Genomic DNA, 23,247 nt, shown 5'->3' with positions numbered 1-23,247 from the left:
CAAGTTTGTGTATTCATCTGTAGACAGTGTAAATCATGGATCCCTGCGAATAAATGTGATTTTGTTTTAGTTTTATCATAATTGCACTTAATATAGACATTAAGGTGAACATATTTACCTTAGCAACCAGTCCACTATTCTCTATTTCTAATTTCTGTTCTGCTACTGACTGCTAAAATATTTTTTTTTTTTTTATAATTACTATACCCATTTTGACTTGAACATAGGTCATTATTTTATAGTCTATTCACTGTATGTCATCCAATTCTATATGTTACAGGACTACTGCACCGAATACAGCGAACACAAGTGTGATGATCTCCCATCCTTGGTTTCATCATTTCAGCCTCATGACGACTGTGTCACACACATAGAAACTTGTACACACAGCCAGTGTCTCTTGATCATCTCTTCATCTGCAGACTGCAGTATATGTGTCAGTGATGTGTATGGAAATCTACTTGGAGTGCTTGGCCAGGTAAATATTCCTTCTTTTTTTTTTAAGAGTAGTTAAACAATATATATATATATATATATATATATATATATATATATATATATATATATATATATATATATATATAACAGGAGTGATCCATCTAAGTGTAGTCTAAGCGTATATACAGTGGGGACGGAAAGTATTCAGACCCCCTTAAATTTTTCACTCTTTGTTATATTGCAGCCATTTGCTAAAATAATTTAAGTTAATTTTTTTTCCTCTTTAATGTACACACACCACCCCATATTGACAGAAAAACACAGAATTGTTGACATTTTTGCAGATTAATTAAAAAAGAAAAACTGAAATATCACATGGTCCTAAGTATTCAGACCCTTTGCTCAGTATTTAGTAGAAGCACCCTTTTGATCTAATACAGCCATAAGTCTTTTTGGGAAAGATGCAACAAGTTTTTCACACCTGGATTTTAGGATCCTCTGCCATTCCTCCTTGCAGATCCTCTCCAGTTCTGTCAGGTTGGATAGTAAACATAGGTGGACGGCCATTGTTAGGTCTCTCTAGAAATGCTCAATTGGTCAGGGCTCTGGCTGGGCCATTCAAGAACAGTCACAGAGTTGTTGTGAAGCCACTCATTCGTTATTTTAGCTGTGTGATTAGGGTCATTGTCTTGTTGGAAGGTAAACCTTCGGCCCAGTCGGAGGTCCTGAGCACTCTGGAGAAGGTTTTCGTCCAGGATATCCCTGTACTTGGCCGCATTCATCTTTCCCTCAATTGCAATCAGTTGTCCTGTCCCTGCAGCTGAAAAACACCCCCTCAGCATGATGCTGCCACCACCATGCTTCACTGTTGGGACTGTATTGGACAGGTGATGAGCAGTGCCTGGTTTTCTTCACACATACCGCTTAGAATTAAGGCCAAAAAGTTCTATCTTGGTCTCATCAGACCAAAGAATCTTATTTCTCACCATCTTGGAGTCCTTCAGGTGTTTTTTAGAAAACTCCATGCGGGCTTTCATGTGTCTAGCACTGAGTAGAGGCTTCCGTCGGGCCACTCTGCTATACAGCCCCGACTGGTGGAGGGCTGCAGTGATGGTTGACTTTCTACAACTTTCTCCCATCTCCCAACTGCATCTCTGGAGCTCAGCCACAGTGATTTTTGGGTTCTTCTTTACCTCTCTCACCAAGGCTCTTCTCCCCCGATAGCTCAGTTTGGCCGGATGCCCAGCTCTAGGAAGAGTTCTGGTCATCCCAAACGTCTTCATTTAAGGATTATGGAGGCCATTGTGCTCTTAGGAACCTTAAGTGCAGCAGAAATTTTTTGGTAACCTTGGTCAGATCTGTGCCTTGCCACAATTCTGTCTCTGAGCTCTTCAGGCAGTTCCTTTGACCTCATGATTCTCATTTGCTCTGACATGCACTGTGAGCTGTAAGGTCTTATATAGACAGGTGTGTGGCTTTCCTAATCAAGTCCAATCAGTATAATCAAACACAGCTGGACTCAAATGAAGGTGTAGAACCGTCTCAAGGATGATCAGAAGAAATGGACAGCACCTGAGTTAAATATATGAGTGCCACAGCAAAGGGTCTGAATACTGTTATATTGGACCATGTGATATTTCAGTTTTTCTTTTTTAATAAATCTGCAAAAATGTCAACAATTCTGTGTTTTTCTGTCAATATGGGGTGTTGTGTGTACATTAATGAGAAAAAAAATGAACTTAAATGATTTTAGCAAATGGCTGCAAAATAATAAAGAGTGAAAAATTTAAGGGGGTCTGAATACTTTCCGTCTCCACTGTATGTCTCCATAGATGGTTGTTCTAGAAAATGAGGATGATATCAGCAGAGGTGCCCATAATGAAGCATAAAGCTTGAGAATGTTCATCAATGTGACATCAATATGGCCACTTCAATATATATATATATATATATATATATATATATATATATAGATATATATATATATATATATATATATATATATATATATATATATATATATACACACACACACACACACAAAATCCATTGGAGATAACTGCATACTGTTCAGGATGCACTGCAGCAAAGTAACATTTTTACATAAAAGAAAAATGGTAGAGGCACTCGTGCACAGTCATGTTGGAGCAGGAAGGGGCCCCAAACTGTTCCCACAAAGTTGAGAGCATTAAATTGTACAAAATGTCTTGGTATGCTGATGCCTTAAGATTTCCCTTCACTTAAACTAAGGAGCCAAGCCCAACCCCTGAAAAACAACCCCACACCATTATCCCCCTTGATTTGGAACAGTGCATAAAGCAAGGTCCATAAAGACATGGATGAGTGAATTTGAAGCGGAGGAACTTGACTGGCCTACACAGAGACCTGACCTCAACCCAATAGAACATATTTGGGATGAATTAGAGCAGAGACTGCCAGCCAGGCCTTCTTGGTCAACATAAGTGCCTGACCTCACAAATGCGCTTCTGGAAAAATGGTCAAACATTCCCATAGACACACTCCTAAACCTTGTGGGTAACATTCCCAGAAGAGTTGAACCTGTTAAAGCTACAAAGGGTGGGCCAACTCAATCTTTAACCCTACAGACTAAGACTACGATACCATTAAAGTTCATGCGCGTGTAAAGGCAGGCATCCCAATACTTTTGACAATATAGCGTATCTGTCTGAGTAAGCAATTTACATATTTAATCTTTTATCTATCTATGTATTCATGGCTCATCCCTTACTTATCAATTCCTAAGTTTTATGTGGTGTTCCTACACTGGTCCTAAAGAATGGCCATACTGATGCCAACACTATACAATCTACTATATAATATTTTTTTCTGTTGAGTTTTTAACTTTGTGTATATCTGTATATTTTGATCTCTCTCTCTCTCTCTGTTGTTGCTAGGTAGATTAGAATAATGATTCTTCTTTCTAATCTGCCTAGCAACGGACTGTCCATCCTAAAAATCATTACGACTGTAATTTAGAAACACGGAGTAACAGTTTCTCCACGTTTACTGGCTCTCTGTCAGTCCCCTGTTGTATTCAATAGAGCTCATTAGGACAGGCCGAAATACTGACCTGGCCTGCCTATTGAGCTCCCTAATTTGCTCCCTGCACTAGGGGGGTGGAGATCCGGCAGTTCCAGCCCCCAGAATAGGAGTCACTGAGGCCCAGCCTGTGTCACCATCAGCCTGGAGTAGGGGGAGCCCAGCCCCACCAAGTGACAGCAGCACCACTCCTGTCCCGTGATATGCCTATACAGTACACCCAAATTAGGAATACACAGGGTACCCCAATATCCATGACTTGCATTGGATAGGTAGACAGAAAAGCACCTCTAAGTGTAATATTTATTTAGCAAAGGGTAACAGTAATGATAATTAAAAACTCACAGGATGGAGGGAAAAATAAGGCTCATCTGTGGAGATAAGTATCCCGATGGAGTAGATGTAAACCACGCCAGTCCAAGTCTGCGTGACAGGAAGAGATGCCGGCTAGTTCAGTGTCGTTTCGGGTGAAGAGGATGGCAGGCAGCATGGTGCACAGCACCAAGGGTGGCGTGTGACGTCACCAGCATGCTGGATGCTGGTGTTTCCAGCATCCCTGTGACGTCGCATGCCACCCTTGGCGCTGCGCTCCATGCTAATATAGTTCAGTGTGATATAGTACAGTGTTGTCTCCACTTTTATAATACTGTGCCAGCTTCATTACTATTTATAGTGTCAGCTCCTCTCCTATAATATAGTGTATAGTATATAGTGTATATAGTATAGTGTATAGTATATAGTGTAGTGTATATAGTGTATAGTATAGTGTATAATATAGTATAGTGTATATAGTATTACACTGTACTATACTATACACTATACTATACACTATGGGCGGAATACAGGGGATGGAGTGGGTGGAGTATAAAGGGGTAGGGCTTATGAGAAGTGGGAAGGGTCAAAAAGAAAGGACGGGGGGCAATTAGGACATCTTCAGCTCTTTAGGATTTCCCTCACTTTAGAGAGATTTCATCTAATTTTCTTTTGTGTCTACACATATCAAAAACCTGATAGTAGTTTTACAAATGCCTACTCAATTCAAAATGGAAAAACAAGCTTTGGATTTACTTTAACATCTCTAAGGGCCCTTTCACACTGGGACGGTTTGCAAGGCGCTATTGCGCTAATAATAGCGCCTGCAAATCAACCTGAAAGTGCCGCTGCTTTGTCTCATGTGAAAGCCCCGAGGGCTTTCACAATGGAGCGGTGCGCTAGCAGGACGGGAAAAAAAGTTCTGCTAGCAGCATCTTTGGAGCGGTGAAGGAGCGGAGTGTATACCGCTCCTTCACCGCTCCTGCCCATTGAAATCATTGGGGCAGTGCGGCTATACCGACGGCAAAGTGCCTCTGCAGAGGCGCTTTGCGGTGGATTTTAACCCTTTCTCGGCCACTAGCAGGGGGTAAAACTGCTCCGCTATCGGCCGAATACCGACTGTAAAGCGCCGCTTACAATAGCGGCACTTTACCGCCAACGCCGCCCCCGTCCCAGTGTGAAAGGGCCTTAAAGGAAGCATATTTCCTATTGCTATTTTAGTGATAAATGTATTATTTACAGATATCTCAATGATTAATCATTTTTAAATATATCATTTACCTGTAAATTGATATGTCTTTGGTATATCTCTTAGTTTCTTATTAATGTTAATAAACCATTTACATTTTATATGCACTGAGAAATAGCAGTAATATAAGCTTCTGTCATTATATTGTCAATAATATATAGGGGGGATATACAATGATTAAAGACAGCTAACGAAAATTGTCTGCTTCTTGAAACTGAGGCAGGACACTTAAAGTTCAATGACCATGTTATGCAAATGTCCTACTTTGACTTGGATGTTCCCTCTTGAATAGTTATTTATATCCAGTAATTACACAGTACTCACAGTGCTTAACAGGGTACATAGAATAGGTTAGTCCCCCTCGTTAGGGAATTTGTAATGTTCTTATCACATTCATGCAAACACACACATCCACTCTCTTGGCCCTTTTTCACCCAATGGCTGTTCACAAAGAAGTGTGTTTTAGATGGTGAAAATGAACTAACGTTTCAGATATACTCTACTCACAAACATGGGGAAGGCATACAAAATCTGTACAGATAGTGCTATTGGTGAAAATTGAATGGGCAATCCTTGTGTTGCAAGGAAGGAGAGATGGGACCCTCTTTTCCCTATTTGTACAGACATCAAATTAAAGCTGTACAGCATTTCCTGTTTATTATATACATGAAATTTCTGAGAGGTGGTGAACAGTTTTGTAGGGATCATGGCCAATATGGGATTCTAATGAGTTATGAGCTGCTACTCATTCATTGGGCATGATTAAAAGAGTAGGACTTGAGGTTAGAGAATGCAGCATGATTATGTTGACTAATCCATGAAAGAAGGTCTGCACCCTTTTAAAATAACTGCATGTTAGCCTTATCTATAAAAGTCATTTTAAAATAATTACCCTCCTCCTAAATAACTGAAATTTGCTTTTATATTATAACTATTCATTTTTTATAAACTGTTAGCGGCTCATTCTGACTGTGTTGTCCACTGTAATTCTCAATCATTTTTAATTACATCACACTCCTTTGCCTCTTAGGAATCATCCATAACCCTGATGTGCTAGAACGCTGAAAACTCAGTTAGTTGTTGACCCTTCCAGTTGAAGAATTGCTAGTGATTCTTGTTTAAATCTAATCAATACAAACACGGTAAAGGTTTTTTTTTTTTTTATTTAATCTCTCCTTGTATCTTGTTGTCTAGGAGGAACACTGGAGAATTGAAAAATATCCTCCTCTACTTGTAGCAGATAATAAATTAGAAAGTGCAGAGGTAACAGCAGAGGGCTTGGCCTCTCCCAATAATGAAACAGAAGAGGAGCCTGTCTCTCATTTACAACATTTGCTAATTGAAGATAAAGAGGACTTGCCCTTCAAGTATGTACCAAATCATGTTTTTGTTTAAGGTTATTGGTGAGAACAATTAACTTACAGAGTAGTATTGTATATGTCATGAACTTTTTCAGCCATTATTGATTGTTTCCTGCTGTCACCTACAAATAAATGAATGTGATGTCCGTATAAACAATGTTGTCCATAGTTTTCTAAGCACTTTTAAAAGTCTTCAGTTGCTGAATCAATTGTTCCACAAGGGAGGTACCTGGAACATCTAGTAAAGTTTTTTAAAGTTGAAACATAAACAGAAAAGAAATAATACGTTGTGCCAAGCTAAATATTAAAGAGTCACTAAACCCACATTATAAAAATGATCAATAAATGCAGTGTTACATGCATTTCATACTCACTTAGTCACTATGGGATTCGTTTTATGTATTCTGCAAAAAAACCTGGTTGATCCGGCTGTTCTCTATCTCCACCTTCTGGGCAATTTCCCAGCTCAGCTAGGGATTTTGCAGCTGTAGTGACAACTCTGCACATGCTCAGTTTTCAGTGTTTTCCTATTCTGAACATTTCTTCCCTATCACATCTGGGCAGCCCATGTGACTATAGAGTCAAACATGTGGGTGTATACACAGTGGTAAATTACAACTCCTGGCAAAGGTGGGGCAATAACATGGTGTGGGCGAATTTCTGCCAGTTACAGGCTGTGTCATGCCCCTCCAACCTGTGTCTTAGAATAAGAGGGAGGTTAAGCCTCTACATGTAATATCCCTCCCCCTGTGTTTAGCTGGTTAGTGGACATGGAAGAGGAGGGAGGGAGTGGGTTGTACAACCCCTGGCAAAAATTATGGAATCACCAGTCCCTGAGGATGTTCCTTCATTTGTTTATTGTTGTAGAAAAAAAGCAGATCACAGACATGGCCAAAAACTAAAGGAATTTCAAATGGCAAATTTCTGGCTTTAAGAAACACTAAAAGAAATCAAGAAAAATAATTGTGGTGGCCAGTAGACATGTGCACACTGAAATATTTCGTTCTTGAATTTCGTTTTCGTCCGAAAAATAAATTTATTTATTTACTCCCAAAATTTGTTTTTATTTATTTCGTTTTTCGTTAAAAATTGCATTCGTCCGAAAATCCAAACTAAGGTTGAATCTGTCATTGAAGGCTCATGGTGTCTGTCGAATGTTCAAAGAAGATTCAACGGAGCAGCTAAACTGTACAACGCCGTATAGTTTACCTGCTCCGTCAAATCTTCTTAGAACTTTCAACAGACACCATAAGCCAAAGTACGTGTGTACTTAGTTCTAGCTTTTTTACTGCTCCTCCTCTTTGGTTACAATCAGCCAATAACATTCATCATCATCATTATTTTTATATATCTTTTCTCCCCTACGTCAAATCTTTTCTCCCCTACGTCGAATCTTTTCTCTCTATGTAGAATAATCTTGGACTAATAGAGTTAAGGTTAGGCACATTCGACCACAGGTTTGATGGACACAGATTGTTATTGTCATCATCATGTCGAATCTCCTATCTATATCGAAAACGAAAATAAAGCATTTGTTTATGTTGGATCTTTCGTTTTTCAGATTCTGCACTTTCGTTATCGTTTGTTAAAACGATAACGAAATACCTAAAATTCGGACGAAAACGAATGCACATGTCTAGTGGCCAATAACAGTTAGATTTATAGAACAAGCACAGGGAATAAATTATGGAATCACTCAATTCTGAGGAAAAAATTATGGAATCATGAAAAACAAACAAACAAAATAACACTCCAACACATCACTAGTACTTTGTTGCACCACCTCTGGCTTTTATAACTGCTTGCAGTCTCTGAGGCATTGACTTAATGAGTGATAAACAGTACTCTTCATCAATCTGGCTCCAGCCTTCTCTGATTGCTGTTGCCAAATCATCTTTGCAGGTTGGAGCCTTGTCATGGACCATTTTCTTTAACTTCCACCACAGATTGTCAATTGGATTGAGATCCGGACTGTTTGCAGGCCATGACATTGACCTTATGTGTCTTTTTCAAGGAATTTTTTCACAGTTTTTGCTCTATGGCAAGATGCATTATCATCTTGATAAATGATTTCATCATCCCCAAACATCCTTTCAATAGACAGCCATCTCCCCAGTGCCTTTACCTGACATGCAGCCCCATATCATAATTGACTGTGGAAATTTGCATGTTTTCTTCAGACAGTCGTCTGCATAAATCTCATTGGAACGGCACCAAACAAAAATTCCAGCATCATCACCTTGCCCAATGCGGATTCGAGATTCATCACTGAATATGACTTTCATCCAATCATCCACAGTCCACGAGTGCCTTTCCTTAGCCCATTGTAACCTTGTTTTTTTGTGTTTAGGTGTTAGAGATGGCTTTCTTTTAGCTTTTCTGTATGTAAATCCCATTTCCTTTAGGCGGTTTCTTACAGTTTGGTTACAGATGTTGACTCCAGTTTCCTCCCATTTGTTCCTCATTTGTTTTGTTGTACATTTTCTGTTTTCAAGTTTTCTGTCTTGACGCTTTGATGTCTTCCTTGGTCTACCGGTATGCTTGCCTTTAACCACCTTCCCATGTTGTTTGTATTTGGTTCATGTTTTAGACACAGCCGACTGTGAACAACCAACATCTTGTGCAACACTACATGATGATTTACCTTCTTTACCTACATACTAACAAGCAGATTTAATCTGATGCAGGTGTTAATGTTTGTAATGAAAATTTACAGGGTGATTCCATAATTTTTTCCTCAGAATTGAGTGATTCCATAATTTATTCCCTGTGCTTGTTCTATAAATCTAACTGTTACTGTTTTCTTGATTTCTTTTAGTGTTTCTTAAAGCCAGAAAGTTGCCATTTGAAATGCCTTTAGTTTTTGGCCATGTCTGTGATCTGCTTTTTTTCTACAACAATAAACAACTGAAGGAACCTTCCTCAGGGACTGGTGATTCCATAATTTTTGCCAGGGGTTGTACAACCCACTCCCTCCCTCCTCTTCCATGTCCACTAACCAGCTAAACACAGGGGGAGGGATATTACATGTAGAGGCTTAACCTCCCTCTTATTCTAAGACACAGGTTGGAGGGGCGTGACACAGCCTGTAACTGGCAGAAATTCGCCCACACCATGTTATTGCCCCACCTCCCAGGTGGGGGGTACAGAGATGTGCTGGGGGTTGAAGGTGCACAGCGGAGACCAGCCAGGTACAGGGGAACCTTTGGAAGGGGGGCTGATTGTCTGGGGCCTCTGGGAACACTGATGTAAGGGGGGCTCTCTGGGGACCCTAAAGTAAGGGGGGCCTCTGGGGACACTGATGTAAGGGGGGCTCTCTGGGGACCCTAAAGTAAGGGGGCACCTCTGGGGACCCTGATGTAAGGGGGGGCTCTCTGGGGACCCTGATGTAAGGGGGATCTCTGGGGACCCTGATGTAAGGGGGCTCTCTGGGGACCCTGATGTAAAGGATGTTCTCTGGGGACCCTGATGTAAGGGGGGCTCCCTGGGGACCCTGATGTAAGGGGGGATCTCTGGGGACCCTGATGTAAGGGGGGATCTCTGGGGACCCTGATATAAGGAAGGCTCTCTGGGGACCCTAAAGTAAGGGGGGCCCTCTGGGGACTCTAATGTAAGGGGGCTCTCTGGGAAACCTGATGTAAAGAGGGGCTCACTGGGGACCCTGATGTAAGCAAGGCTCTTTGGGGACCCTTATGTAAGGAGGGGCTCTCTGGGGACCCTGATGTAAGGAATGGGCTCTCTGAGGACCCTGATGTAAGGGGGCTCTCTGGGGACCCTGATGTAAGGGGGCTTTCTGGGGACCCTGATGTAAGGGGAGGCTCTCTGGGGACCCTGATGTAAGGGGAGGCTCTCTGGGGACCCTGATGTAAGGGGGGCTCTCTGGGGACCCATATGTAAGAAGGGGGCTCTCTGGGGACCCTGATGTAAGGAGGGGGCTCTCTGGGGAACCTTATGTAAGGAGGGGCTCTCTGGGGACCCTGATGTAAGGAATGGGCTCTCTGAGGACCCTGATGTTAGGAGGGGCACTCTGGGGACCCTGATGTAAGGAAGGAGCTCTCTGGGGACCCTTATGTAAGGAGGGGCTCTCTGGGGACCCTGATGTAAGGGGGGCCCTCTGGGGACCCTGATGTAAAGGGGGCCCTCTGGGGACCATGATGTAAGGGGGGCTGTCTGGGGACCCTGATGTAAGGAAGGGGCTCTCTGAGGACCCTGAAGTAAGGAGGGCTCTCTGGGGACCCTGAAGTAAGGGGGGGCTATCTGGGGACCCTGATGTAAGGAGGGGCTCTCTGGGGACCCTTATGTAAGGAAGGGGCTCTCTGGGGACCCTGATGTAAGGGGGGGCTCTCTGGGGACCCTGATGTAAGGGGGAGCTCTCTGGGGACCCTGATTTAAGGAGGGGCTCTCTGAGGACCCTGAGGTAAGGGGGGGACTCTCTGGGGATCCTGTTGTAAAGAGGGAGGCTCTCTGGAGACCCTGATGTAAGGGCGAATCCGCACTCAGATAAGTAACGATATTTTATATATATATATATATATATATATATATATATATATATATACACACACACACACACACACACACACACACACATATGTATGTATGTATGTATATATATACATATATATATATATGTATATACATGTGTATGCCCACCCGAGCGTATGACTTTCTTTACTTCGCTGCTATGGGCTCTAGCCCGAGATCTTTTGTAGACCTATCAACGCCCCTGGTGGGGGCCCTTCATGGTTTCTTGCACCTGGGCACTGAAGATTCTAGTTACGCCTTTGCCTGACAGGCAGTCATTTGATGTTAGTGCAGCAATTTCCCCCACTGTGCCTTTGTGTTCTGACAGGGGGACTACCCCTGCCAGATTGCCAGAACACACTGATCAGCACTTCCAGCCATTGGCTGAGAGCACTGATCGGATGCTGGTTTTTTAGCATGTCCCTTTCGAAAAAAGCCAGTCATTATACTGGTTTTTGTTGAAAAGATACCTATACACAATGACCAAATGTTGCCCAGTTCCTGCTGAACCGGTTGATATTTGTACCCAGCCTAAGTGTATTACTGGCCTGATCACCAGGTGAAAATAAAGGAAACTATGCCTAAAAACAAAAAATGATTGCAGTCACTTAAGATTGTCAAGTTGCAATATATTACATTTTAGTTTTTTTGGTTCAATACCACTTTAAGGCGATCCCATATATGGGGGTAGCTGCAGGGGATAGAATGGTCCCTGAATACCAGCCTTTAAATAAATAAAAAAAAAAACACTACAAATTAAGAAAAAAAAAAGCAGTAGAACAATTTTAAAGCAAGCTAATTTTCCTGTGCTATGGAAAGATTTCATATCACTCTTGTGTCTCTGGGACACAAAGTGAGGGGAAATCTCCTCAGCTGGTCTCAGATAGTGGTCTTAGTGGTCATATAGACAATCATGATGGTGTGTTTGGCAAAGACCTTTATTATGACCTGTACATGTACCTTGTTGCTTTTTTCTTTAAATTTGATTTTAATATAACACAATCTAGCTGTTTAATACATTGCAGTCAGAAGTATGAACACATTAAATTTAACACAGACTTTTTGTTTATGTAGAAACAGTCCATGGGAAAACACGATCTTGGGTAAAAAATACAGAGAAAATGCATTAAAAGAAAAGTTACATTCAAACTTCATTGGCGATTCAGTCCAACATATTGTTGGTAAGTGCAATGCCGATGACATTTTTATAATGCTTGATCTATATTAAATTTATGACATTTTTACTGTAGTACCGACCGCCATAAATAAAATATTAGCAGTCACAGTGCTTCTTAAAGGCAGCTTTTGATTTGTTCCCATAGAAAATCATTCATTAAACTTGCAAGGAAGCTTGAAATATGATGTAAAATACTGCCTACAGATTTGAACACAGTCCAATGAAAAGTAAGCAGATAATACAACAAACTTTATGAACAGAGATGTAAATTTAACACATTTTCAATTATATATTTTGAAGAGCAGAAAACTCAACCATCTGACAATTAGACATATTCTCTAAATGTTTGTATCTACTGTAGACAAAACCTTTAAAGGCAATCTGTTGTTGCCCCAATAAAATTATACTTATATTTCGGACACCCCCAGTAATATTGTACAATATATTTATTCATCTGTAAAATCCAAGGATTTGTATTTTTTTCAATTGACCGGGTATGTAGGGCAAATGGGGGAATGTCTGTATCCACAATGTTAAGAAGCCCCTGTGTGCTCATTAAAAGTAGAATTATTTTTATATACCATGTAGTAGGAGTGGGTGAGTGGGCAGACTTGGCGGGAGCTTATTATTGGACAGAAACAAAGGCAGTAAAAAGGTAAAGAATTAACACAAGAATTCATTTTCAAAGAAATAAAAGTTATGCTACCTTACATGCCATTTGCTAGATGGCTACAGTTCATCGTTAAAGGGTATCAAAACCCAAACCAAAAATGTAATATAATGCAGCTTACTAATCCTTGCTGTTTTTTGCAATGAGTTTTATCTATATTGCCAAGACCCGACAATTCATTACAGCCGCGATCAGTTTTAAATGACAATATTTCCTTTAGAAATGTCATTTTGCTGTGGTACTGTTCTAAACATGGGAAAAATGCGTCATTTTACAGGCATACTATAGACACCGCCCAGGCACAATATTTAAAGGAATATTTCACTTTTATTGTTTCACTTTAAGCATTAAAACAATCACTGCTCCCGAAAAAAAACGCCGTTTAAAAAAAAAAAATTGCATTGATACATGTCCCCTGGGGCAGGACCCAGGTCCCCAAACACTTTTTATGACAATAACTTGCATACAAGCCTTTAAAATGAGCACTTTTGATTTTTTCATGTTCGTGTCCCATAAACTTTAATGGTGTTCACGTGTTCTGCCGAATTTTTTGCCTGTTCTGGTGCGAACCAAACTGGGGGTGTTCGGCTCATCCCTACCAAAGGGTCCTGAAAGCCCTGATCTTGGAAAACTTCCGGGCTGAGGATATAGACCTGAGAGAGATTATCATCATGGTTCAATACTTCAATGATGAAAATTATTAAACTTAGCACTGTTCCTATGTAACAAATATCAAGCTATTATATAAAGTGCAAAATAAGGTGCAATGCATACAAAATCATATGATAGTAATGTCCATATCCAAAAAGGGAAACAAAGCACACAACAGAAAGTTCATATAAGAATACCTGTGCTGGAAATTCTGGAATGATAGAACACATCTAGGACTGAAAGCGGCAATATATTGCATTTTGCTCTTGGGTTTAGTTATTTTTAGATATTATATTACAGCAGCTATGCCGCCTTTTCCCTCTGTTGCCCATTTACATGTATTTTGTGAATGAGTTCACATAAAACAAAGGCTTATGTTTATGGTTGTAGTGGTGTAAGGTGTGATATACCAATGAAGAGAGAGATATATAGCGTAATATCGCTTGGGTTTATATATTCAATAAACCCAAGCAGTATTACGCTATATATCTCTCTCTTCATTGGTATATACACCTTATACCACTACAATGGAAACCTGACCATTGGAGAAGCAGGAGGGAGATATTCCATCCATTGAAGCAGGACAAAGACCTTTCCTTTTTAAAGCATATTGCTGGTGAGTGGGAACCCAGGAGGGGAGCACAGAGTGGCACTGGAATCCTCACAAGCAGGAATACTACGTTTGACTTTATATGCACAGATGGACTTTCACTTATGATGCACTATTATGAACTTTATGATTGCACTGACACTTTATATAATATAGAAAAACACTACAATCAGTGCAAACCTTATACTTATACTAAATAGAATAAATGAAATATGCCAGCTGAACACCTGGGAAATTCTAATAACACTCAAACAAAATAAGGTGCAGGGCATAGAAAATCATGTGATAGTAATTTCCATATCCAAAAAGGGAAACAGAAGCACACAGCAGAAAGTTCATTATAAGAATCCCAGTGCTGGAAATTCCGGAATGATAGAACACACCAGACTCCTTGTGCGATTGGGCCCACCACTGACACTAATACTGCTTCGCTCACATTAATATGTTGACCTCTATCACCACAGAAAGGTCAAGCACGCGGTTTTCCACTTACAAGGGGAGGAAGAGAAAGTGGATGGTAGCCGGTCTATGGTCTCTCAGATGTTAAAAAACGTCATCCCGGTATTATGCAAATAAGAAAAGAAAAGGAACACCCGGTTCTAGTGTCCGGGTAAGGGGTTACTGTGGCAACAGTGTTTAATTTGTGGTTGTCAAAAAATGCTGACTGTATTACCGAAAAGTATAAATCTATTAAATCATTAAAATACAATTCATCATCTTAGTGCAACAACCTTAGATTAAAACTATAGAATAGAATAGACGATTTAGGTCCGATAGAACCCAATTGCTGAATACATAATTTGATAACAGACTAGACAGAAAAACAAAACAATACAGGAGACAAAAAACAAATAACACACAACGAAGGTCAACGTCCGGGCGCTTAAGGATCTTGCTAATTGTCAACTGGTAATGAAGTACTAGGTATATTGAATATAATTTGTTAGTGGGATATTAATATCCCATGTGATCCGAAAAAACCGTTGGCAGCAAGAAAGATCCTGTAAGGATTGGTGGGGATGGATGGAGGGGAGAGGAGTTAAATGGTACTGCCTACTGCTGGTGAATAAACCCTAATTTTATGGCTAAAGAGAGATTGATAGCTTAATGGATTAAATGGGAACAGTAGGAGTCCACAAAATAGCAACCAGTCCCATAGAGTGATATTAGATGGGTTAAAGTTGTTATATGGCAGGGCACATGCGCGGCGAGATGCGGGACGGACGCGAGTAGCTTGAGCTCCGTCTGACCCGGACAACACAGGCTGATAATCCAGGGCCAGAGCGCTCGTTCCACGGCGGAAACATCACCCATACCTGGGTAACATACCCGTGCATGCCAGCAAGAAGATCCGGGCAATTTCGCTGCCCCCAACACAATCTTACCCACTATCTCCTGGACGCTGCAGGCAGACAGAACAGGAAGATGTCCCAAGATGGCGCCGGCACCAGCTTACATGCGGCCTCAGGGAAACAACTGCAATCTAACCCATCCAATCCCTCTCTCAGCAATGGGAACTGTGAGTACACTTCTCCCCTATCTAAAGCAGATCTTGATGCTAGCCTCACCTCCATTTTTGATAAACTGGTTAACAAAATTGAAAGTGAAGTTCACAAATCTACCACTGCATTATCTCAAGAGATTGCCAGCATAGGTAGTCGCACTGACATTTTGGAAACCAAGCACGACGAACTCTCACTTGCTCATAATGACCTGAGAAAGGATTATGAGACACTAGCTGACAGTTTTGCCTTCATGCAGGCACAAGTTGAGGACTTAGACAACAGAAACAGACGCCATAATATCAGACTGCGTGGTGTCCCAGAGACAGTTACAGATCTTATGCCCACTGTTTCCAAGATATTCCACAACCTTTTACCAGATAAACCACTATCAGCTTTTACATGTGACAGAAGTCACAGAGCCTTACGCCCCAAACCTCCACCTGATAAACCACCCAGAGACATCATCATGTGCATGAAAGATTTTCTGGTGAAAGAAGACATCATGCGTGCATCAAGAAACTCCCCAAATATTGCACTTGATGGCAAAAAGCTGCAAGTTTACCCTGATATTTCACCTGTCACCTTAGACAGAAGACGCAGGATGAAGGAGGTCACTAACATTCTACAAGCAGCAAGAATTAAATATAGATGGGGATTTCCATTTAAACTTACAATCCCACATAATGGCTCAACATACACAGTATACAACATTATTGAAGGGAAAGAACTGCTGGTTAAATTGGGTTTGCTTGAACCAGAGCCCCCAAATCGATTTCCCTCTACCCCAAGACCCTCTCCCATCTGGTCTACTCCATCTTCAAGACGCAATACCATGGAGCAAAGAAGATGACCATTTCAAGATCAAGCCACCTAACATCTACTAGCACCTTTGCCAATACTTACACTAAAAAAGAAAAATTCGATCAAAGTTTTCCATAATCTTTGCCGTATCTTTCTACTGAACTCAAATCAGCATCACATCTACAGTTCTCCCACAGCATCCGAAGGGATTTTTGCTAGTTTAGCAACCTCTCCATGTTTCCACATTAGTCTGAAATATCACCAAAACTTTTCCTGCTCCTGATCATCCGGAAGAGGAGGAGAAGACAGGGGGAAAGGAAGAAAGAAGAAAAGAAAAGAAGAAATGTTTTTTCCCTTTTTTTTTTTGTTTTTTTTTTTGTTTGTCTCCCCCCCCCCTCCTTTCTCTCCCACTCCCTTTTCCCCCCATTCATTTACCCTCCTCCTTCCTCTACTTCAATAACCATACTGTTGCCTATGTTGTTAGTTTCTAATAACAATATATGTACAAGGATCAGATATACTACTTTTAGAAAACAAAGATATTTTCTCTACTTTAATGGAGATAGATATGGTTGCCACTACAAATATTATTTTCATCTTAACTCCTGTTTTTTGGGCCATGTTTGACCTTTTTTTTTCTTTAGGCCCCCCTGGTATATATTGCTCTCACTTCAACAATAAAACAATAATTTGTTTAAGTTGCCTGTTATGTTCGCCGTCGCTGGATTGATCCCCCACCTGCCCATGTGGTCGACCGCGCTATCCCACTGTTGGTGGATTTTGCATTCGACTGTATGTGCAGATTTAGGACATATTTGTCCTCTGATGCTATGTTTATATTTTAGTGACAAGAATTTCCTTGTCCCTTGGTTTATACTATGTTTTTTTTTCTTACATAAAAATTTTGCCTATATGGCCAATGCAAAAAATTCAGAAAATTCTGGAAGTTCATTTGAAACTTTTCAAATAGTCTACTCCAAACAATGTCAATGTTCTCAAGGTTGTAACATTTTGATTGTTTGGTATGATGTACTAGTTATGACACCATTTCACCCCCCAAGGTATTTCCTCCACATACCCTTGAATCTAAAGAGATCCCTCCCTTGGCTCACACAATCAAGCTCTCCATATACACCTCAATTTATTTTATTAAGACAGAGATTTTTACACAAGCATACCCCAACAAAATATGACCAATGGTTTTGAAAATCTTATCCCATAACACTCAGGGTTTTATCTCTCCACATAAAAGGAAAAAAGTCTTTCAACATTACAAAAGATTAGGGGCTGATATTATTATCTTGCAAGAAACACATTTTGCTGACTCCAACCACCCAAATTATTTTGACAAAACTTATAATCAATTTTATTATACTACTTTTCAGAATAAAACACGTGGAGTCGCTATCTTCATCCGCAATACTATTGTCCTAGACATACAAAACTTATATAAAGATCCAGACAGTAGATACATTATCATTAAAGGACTATTAAACAACAAAGCTATTACCATAGCCTCAATCTACGCACCCAATGAATCACAATCCACTTTTTTTTCCAACTTTTTTGAAACACTAAACAGATATAGCTCCCCCCACATCATCCTTGGTGGTGATTTTAATCATACGTCACACCCGTCCTTAGACAGAAGTAAAGTGTCCCCTTCTTCCAAAGCCTTCTCCAAATCCCTAAATAGATCTATAAATAAACTTCAACTCATTGACTCTTGGAGGGCCCATAATATTGGTATCAGATCATATACACATTACTCACATCCACATGATGTATATACTAGACTTGACTACATATTCTGTACACCAATACTTCTTGCCAACTCATCCAAGGCAAATATTCACCCCTGCCCTTGGTCAGATCATGATATCACCTCATTTGAAACTTCTCACATAGGCCTTTCACCCTCTCCTTACAATTGGAGATTAAATGACTCTATCTTAACTGACCCCATAACAACACAGTCGATCACGACACATATTGATAACTACTTTACCGAAAATGTAAACGATGAAACCCCTACAACTACACTTTGGGTCGCCCACAAACGTGGTCACTTAATTAGCCTCACTGCGAATAAAAATAAAGAAAGACTTACTAATATCAAAAGTTTAACAAGAGATTTAAATAACTTATATAACAAAATACAGCACAACCCATCACAAAATCTCACTAAACAGATTCAAGAAAAACGTAATGCCTTAGATCTTATACTGTCAGCTAACACAGAAAAATCCCTTAGAATCTCTAAAGCCAAATTCCTTTTACATAGTAATTCTCCATCAACTATGTTTGCCAAAAAACTAAACCAGGAGTACAAACCCCCACATTCTTATAAACTTAGAGATCACTCCGGTAACATGATCACCCATCCTCATGGAGTTCTTAAAATATTCTCTACCTTTTATAAGGACTTACTTTCCAGCCCACAGCCACCTCTTGATGATAAATCTAAATCCTGGCTAGACGATATCCCCCTACCCCATCTTAGCCAACAACAAATAGAACACCTTAATGCCCCATGTACAGAAACAGAAATATTAAAAATAATTAAATCGCTCAAGACATGCACGGCACCTGGCCCCGATGGCTTCTCTTCATCATATTATAAAAAATTTGCCCCACTTTTAATCCCTCACCTAAAAAATCTCTTCAATCATATTCTTAATGGTGGTCACTTCCTAGACGAAATGCTCCTTGCCAACCTCTCACTTATTCCTAAACCTTTCAAAGACCACTCCCTTCCCCAAAATTACCGCCCTATATCGGTTCTTAATGATGATTTAAAAATTTTCGGTAGACTTCTGTCGGATAGACTGGCTACAGTTATCACAAATTTAATCCACATTGATCAAACTGGCTTTATCCCAAATTGCCAGATTGTGGATAATATCAGATTTGTAACGAACATAATACAAGATGCAAATCTATATTCTAGACAATTATTCCTTCTTAGCTTAGATATCCACAAGGCTTTTGACAGTGTCAGCTGGTCCTATCTTAACTATTTATTACCTAAATATGGGATTTCAGACAAATTCCTACAGGGCTTCAAAGCATTATACCATGCCCCCCACACTAGAATCAAAATTCCTGGTCATAACTCAGAATTTTTCCCCCTTGGCAGAGGAACCAGACAGGGCTGTCCCCTATCACCTCTTTTGTTTGCCCTCGCCATTGAACCTTTAGCCCATAAAATCAGAAACAACATGGATATAAAGGGATACACTAAAGGTAATAATGATTTCAAAATTAGCCTATACGCGGATGACGCTCTTATATTCCTCACAGATCCTCATACATCAATTCCCTCTCTCCTTAAAGAACTTAACTCCTTTCATTCCCTCTCAGGCCTTAAAATAAACACCAATAAATACTCAGCCCTACCAATCAACTATAACCAAAATACTCAAAATCTATTGTCTAACAATTTTCCATTTGTGTGGTGTAACAAATCTTTTAGATATCTTGGTGTCAACATAACCCCTATACATAACCTCCTATATAAATCTAACTACACCCCATTATTCTCTCAAATCACCTCCCTCCTCACTACCTGGTCCTCTTCCCACATATCCTTTCCCGGAAGGATATGTGCCGTTAAAATGACAATTCTCCCTAAACTTCTATATTACTTTCGAGCACTTCCTATTAATGTCCCAAAATCTAAATTATTATATATCCAAAGAATTATAAACAAGTTCATTTGGGCCGGAAAAAACCTAGATGCAGTTATGCTCTTATGCACAGACCTCAAACATCAGGAGGCTTCGGCCTCCCCAATATCTGGCTATATTTTTTAGCAGCCAGATTAACCCAACTTACTCAATGGTTCACCCCTTCCCAGGCAACCCCATATCCTCCCACTACATTTACAAGGAATACTATGGTCTAACATCACATCTTACAAAAGACTTATTAAATACAACATCATAGTTGCTCAATTCTTCCAACTATGGAACAAATACAAAGACACTTTCAAACTCTCCTCTAAAACTCCTCCCTCAGCTTCTTTTTTGGGAGACCCCAGATTCCCCGACGCATATAGTAATAGACCTTCCTTCTCTCTATGGATCAACAAGAACTTAACTACCCTTAGATCCCTCCAATTAAAATGGGAGTTTCCCCCATTTTCATCTTTACAATCCTCACATGGTCTACCTGCCTCTGAGCTTCATAACTACCATCTTATTAAATTCTTTGATGAAAAATTTTTTGCACTCACAACATCTCATATCAACACCACATTTGAACATGTCTGCATCTCTTTATCCAGTGATAGAGGTCTCATTTCAAGACTCTACCATTACCTCAATAATTTTGATGCACCAGACAAATCAACACCAATGCTTAAATGGGAGTCGGACATGGCGACTCCATTCAGTACTGAGGAGTGGTCCTCCATGTCTGAAAATCTTTGTAAATGTAATAAAGCCATTTCTTTCAGAGAAACCCCATTTAAATTATTCTCTAGATGGTATCTAACCCCCTCTAAACTTCATACATATTACCCTTCTGTCTCCCCAAATTGTTTTAGGGGATGTTCAGAACCGGGTACCCTTTTGCACACTTTCTGGGAATGCATATACATCAAACAAATTTTGCTCAAAGCCACTAACTTTATTGAATGCTCTTCCCAACAAATAATTACACCCACCCCCCCAAATATGTCTCTTATACGCAAAAATACCAAATACCCCCACACCATGCATGAGATTATTCCACTCATTGTGCAGTTCCATCCATTGGATGATTGCATATAACTGGAAGACAAAAAATTTGTCATGGCAACAAGTCACCACGAGAATGGAATCAATTCAAATTTCTGAATGGATTTACCACACTCTAAATGATTCAACACACATTCATAAAAAGAAATGGTCTTACTGGAATACGACTTAACTGATTTTATTGCAAAACTACATGTGAAACTGCAAAATGTATGTCTATTGCTATGTATATGTACTTGACTCGTCATCATACCTCTCTTCCACTTGTCACTGTATATTAATGTTTTATATATACACTTTGTAACCTAAATAACCTTTGTATTTTTGTTACTTAAACTTCCAAATAAAACTTTTGTAAACAAAAAAAAGTTGTTATATGGCGAAGTTCAAATTATTGTGACAATATACATAGATAGCTTGGCAAGAGTCACTTACAGTGAAGTAATAAATGTGAAGTAAACACTTTGGTTAATGAAGGTAAGGAACTTTACCATTTGTTGCTCTGCTTCATTGAAGATTGGACCTATGGACTTGGATCAGAGTTGATAGTGCATCATAATATCCACTTCATGAAGAGAGGACTGATTTTGGTGATGAGTACAGCTCCAAGTGCAGCGTCAATGGCTGGAGGGATGGCGGGAGATGGAACAAATCTCCCAGCTTCAAGTGCATCCCGAAAGGGGCATAAATCCACAGCAAGTGGGGGAGAGCGCTCAATCCTCTCGAATGCCGAATCGGGCAGATGGATCGGGCTGGCTCAGATCGCCTGAATGTCTGCAGCTGCCTCCTCGTAGTTCCTCTCATCCAAACTGCGGCGTCCGTGACGAGACGGCGTTGATGACGTCAACGCGTTTCGCTATTGCCTATAGCGTAGCTTCATCTTGAACGGTATTATGCAAACATTAAGAAATAAAATCCAAGTGCTCTCTGTATTAATGCGTGAACACACTTTTATTAAAATGCAACTTACAAGATCCTTTGTCTTGTGTGCAGCCTTTAAATTTACCGCCGGGTGGCTTTCGGTAGAACATGATCCGATCAGATGGCAGCGGGTGACGTCAGCAGAATGTGGCTCCTCCTCCCGTTCGCGTTAAGTCCTACGGGACTTCGTCAGTGGGAGGAGCCACGGTGTCACCCGATGGATATTTAAAGAGTGCTTGTCACTAATGTTTATTACTCTGCAGCTGTGCGGTTTACATAGACTCTGTCAAAACTGACCGGAAGTAGAGATTACTCCGCAGTGATGCTAGAGGTTTATTAAACAAAAAGACTTCTAATAAATATTAATTAGAGAGCAATGTTAGCCCAGCTGTATCACTACTCATACTCCTATAGAGCCAATCAAAATGAAATTTCATTATTAACATCACCCACAGCAATCCGTTACAATATCCCATTAAAAAGAAATGCAAATCAATAATATAATATAAAACCTTAATTACATAAACAAGAAAAGGAGAGAACCCTAAAAAAATAATTAATACTTACTCTACCTATCTGATAGACCAGTTAGTCTAACATCAATAGGGCTGACATTGCTCTCTAATTATTAATTATTAGAAGTTTTATTGTTTAAAGAAACCTCTAGCATCACTGCAGAGTAATCTCTACTTCCTGACAGCTTAGACGGAGTCTATGTAAACCGCGCAGCCGCAGAGGAATAAACATTCCTCTGCAGTTTCTATGATAACGCTCTCTTTTTATCCATCGGGTGACGCCTTGGCTCCTCCCGCTGACGAAGTCCCATAGGACATGATGCGTACAGGAGGAGAAGCCATATTCTGCTGACGTCACTCGCTGCCATCTGATCGGATCGTGTTATACCGAAAGCCACCCGGCGGTAATTTTAGGACGAAGGATCTTGTAAGTTGCATTTTAATAAAAGCATGTCCACACATACAGAGAGCACTTTAGATTTTATTTCTTAATGTTTTCATGATAACGGGATGACGTTTTTTAACATCTGAGAGACCATAGACTGGCTAGCATCCACCTTCTCTTCCTCCCCATGTAAGTGGGAAACCGCGTGTTTGACCTTTCTGTGGTGACAGAGGTCAACATATTGAGGTGAACGAAGCAGTATTAGTGTCGGTGGTGGCCTCACTCACACAAGGAGTCTGGTCTGGTGTGTTCTATCATTCCAAAAT

The 23,247-nt window shown here is 40.2% G+C and overlaps 1 protein-coding gene across 4 annotated transcripts in view; it reads left to right on the top strand.

The window, feature by feature from the left end:
* The window catches only part of WDR49 (WD repeat domain 49), a 204,440-nt gene that overhangs the window by 157,974 nt on the left and 23,219 nt on the right, over positions 1–23,247 (top strand). For all 4 annotated transcript variants that reach the window (XM_073626146.1, XM_073626143.1, XM_073626145.1 and 1 more), the window contains 3 exons: positions 281–478; positions 6,254–6,426; positions 12,019–12,125. In XM_073626146.1, coding sequence (XP_073482247.1) covers positions 281–478; positions 6,254–6,426; positions 12,019–12,125 — 478 coding nt within the window. The remainder of the gene's footprint in view (positions 1–280; positions 479–6,253; positions 6,427–12,018; positions 12,126–23,247) is intronic.

Source organism: Aquarana catesbeiana, linkage group LG04 (assembly GCF_042186555.1).
Source record: "Aquarana catesbeiana isolate 2022-GZ linkage group LG04, ASM4218655v1, whole genome shotgun sequence".
Classification (NCBI taxonomy): Eukaryota; Metazoa; Chordata; class Amphibia; order Anura; family Ranidae; genus Aquarana; species Aquarana catesbeiana.
This window is presented reverse-complemented; position numbering and strand designations above follow the sequence as displayed.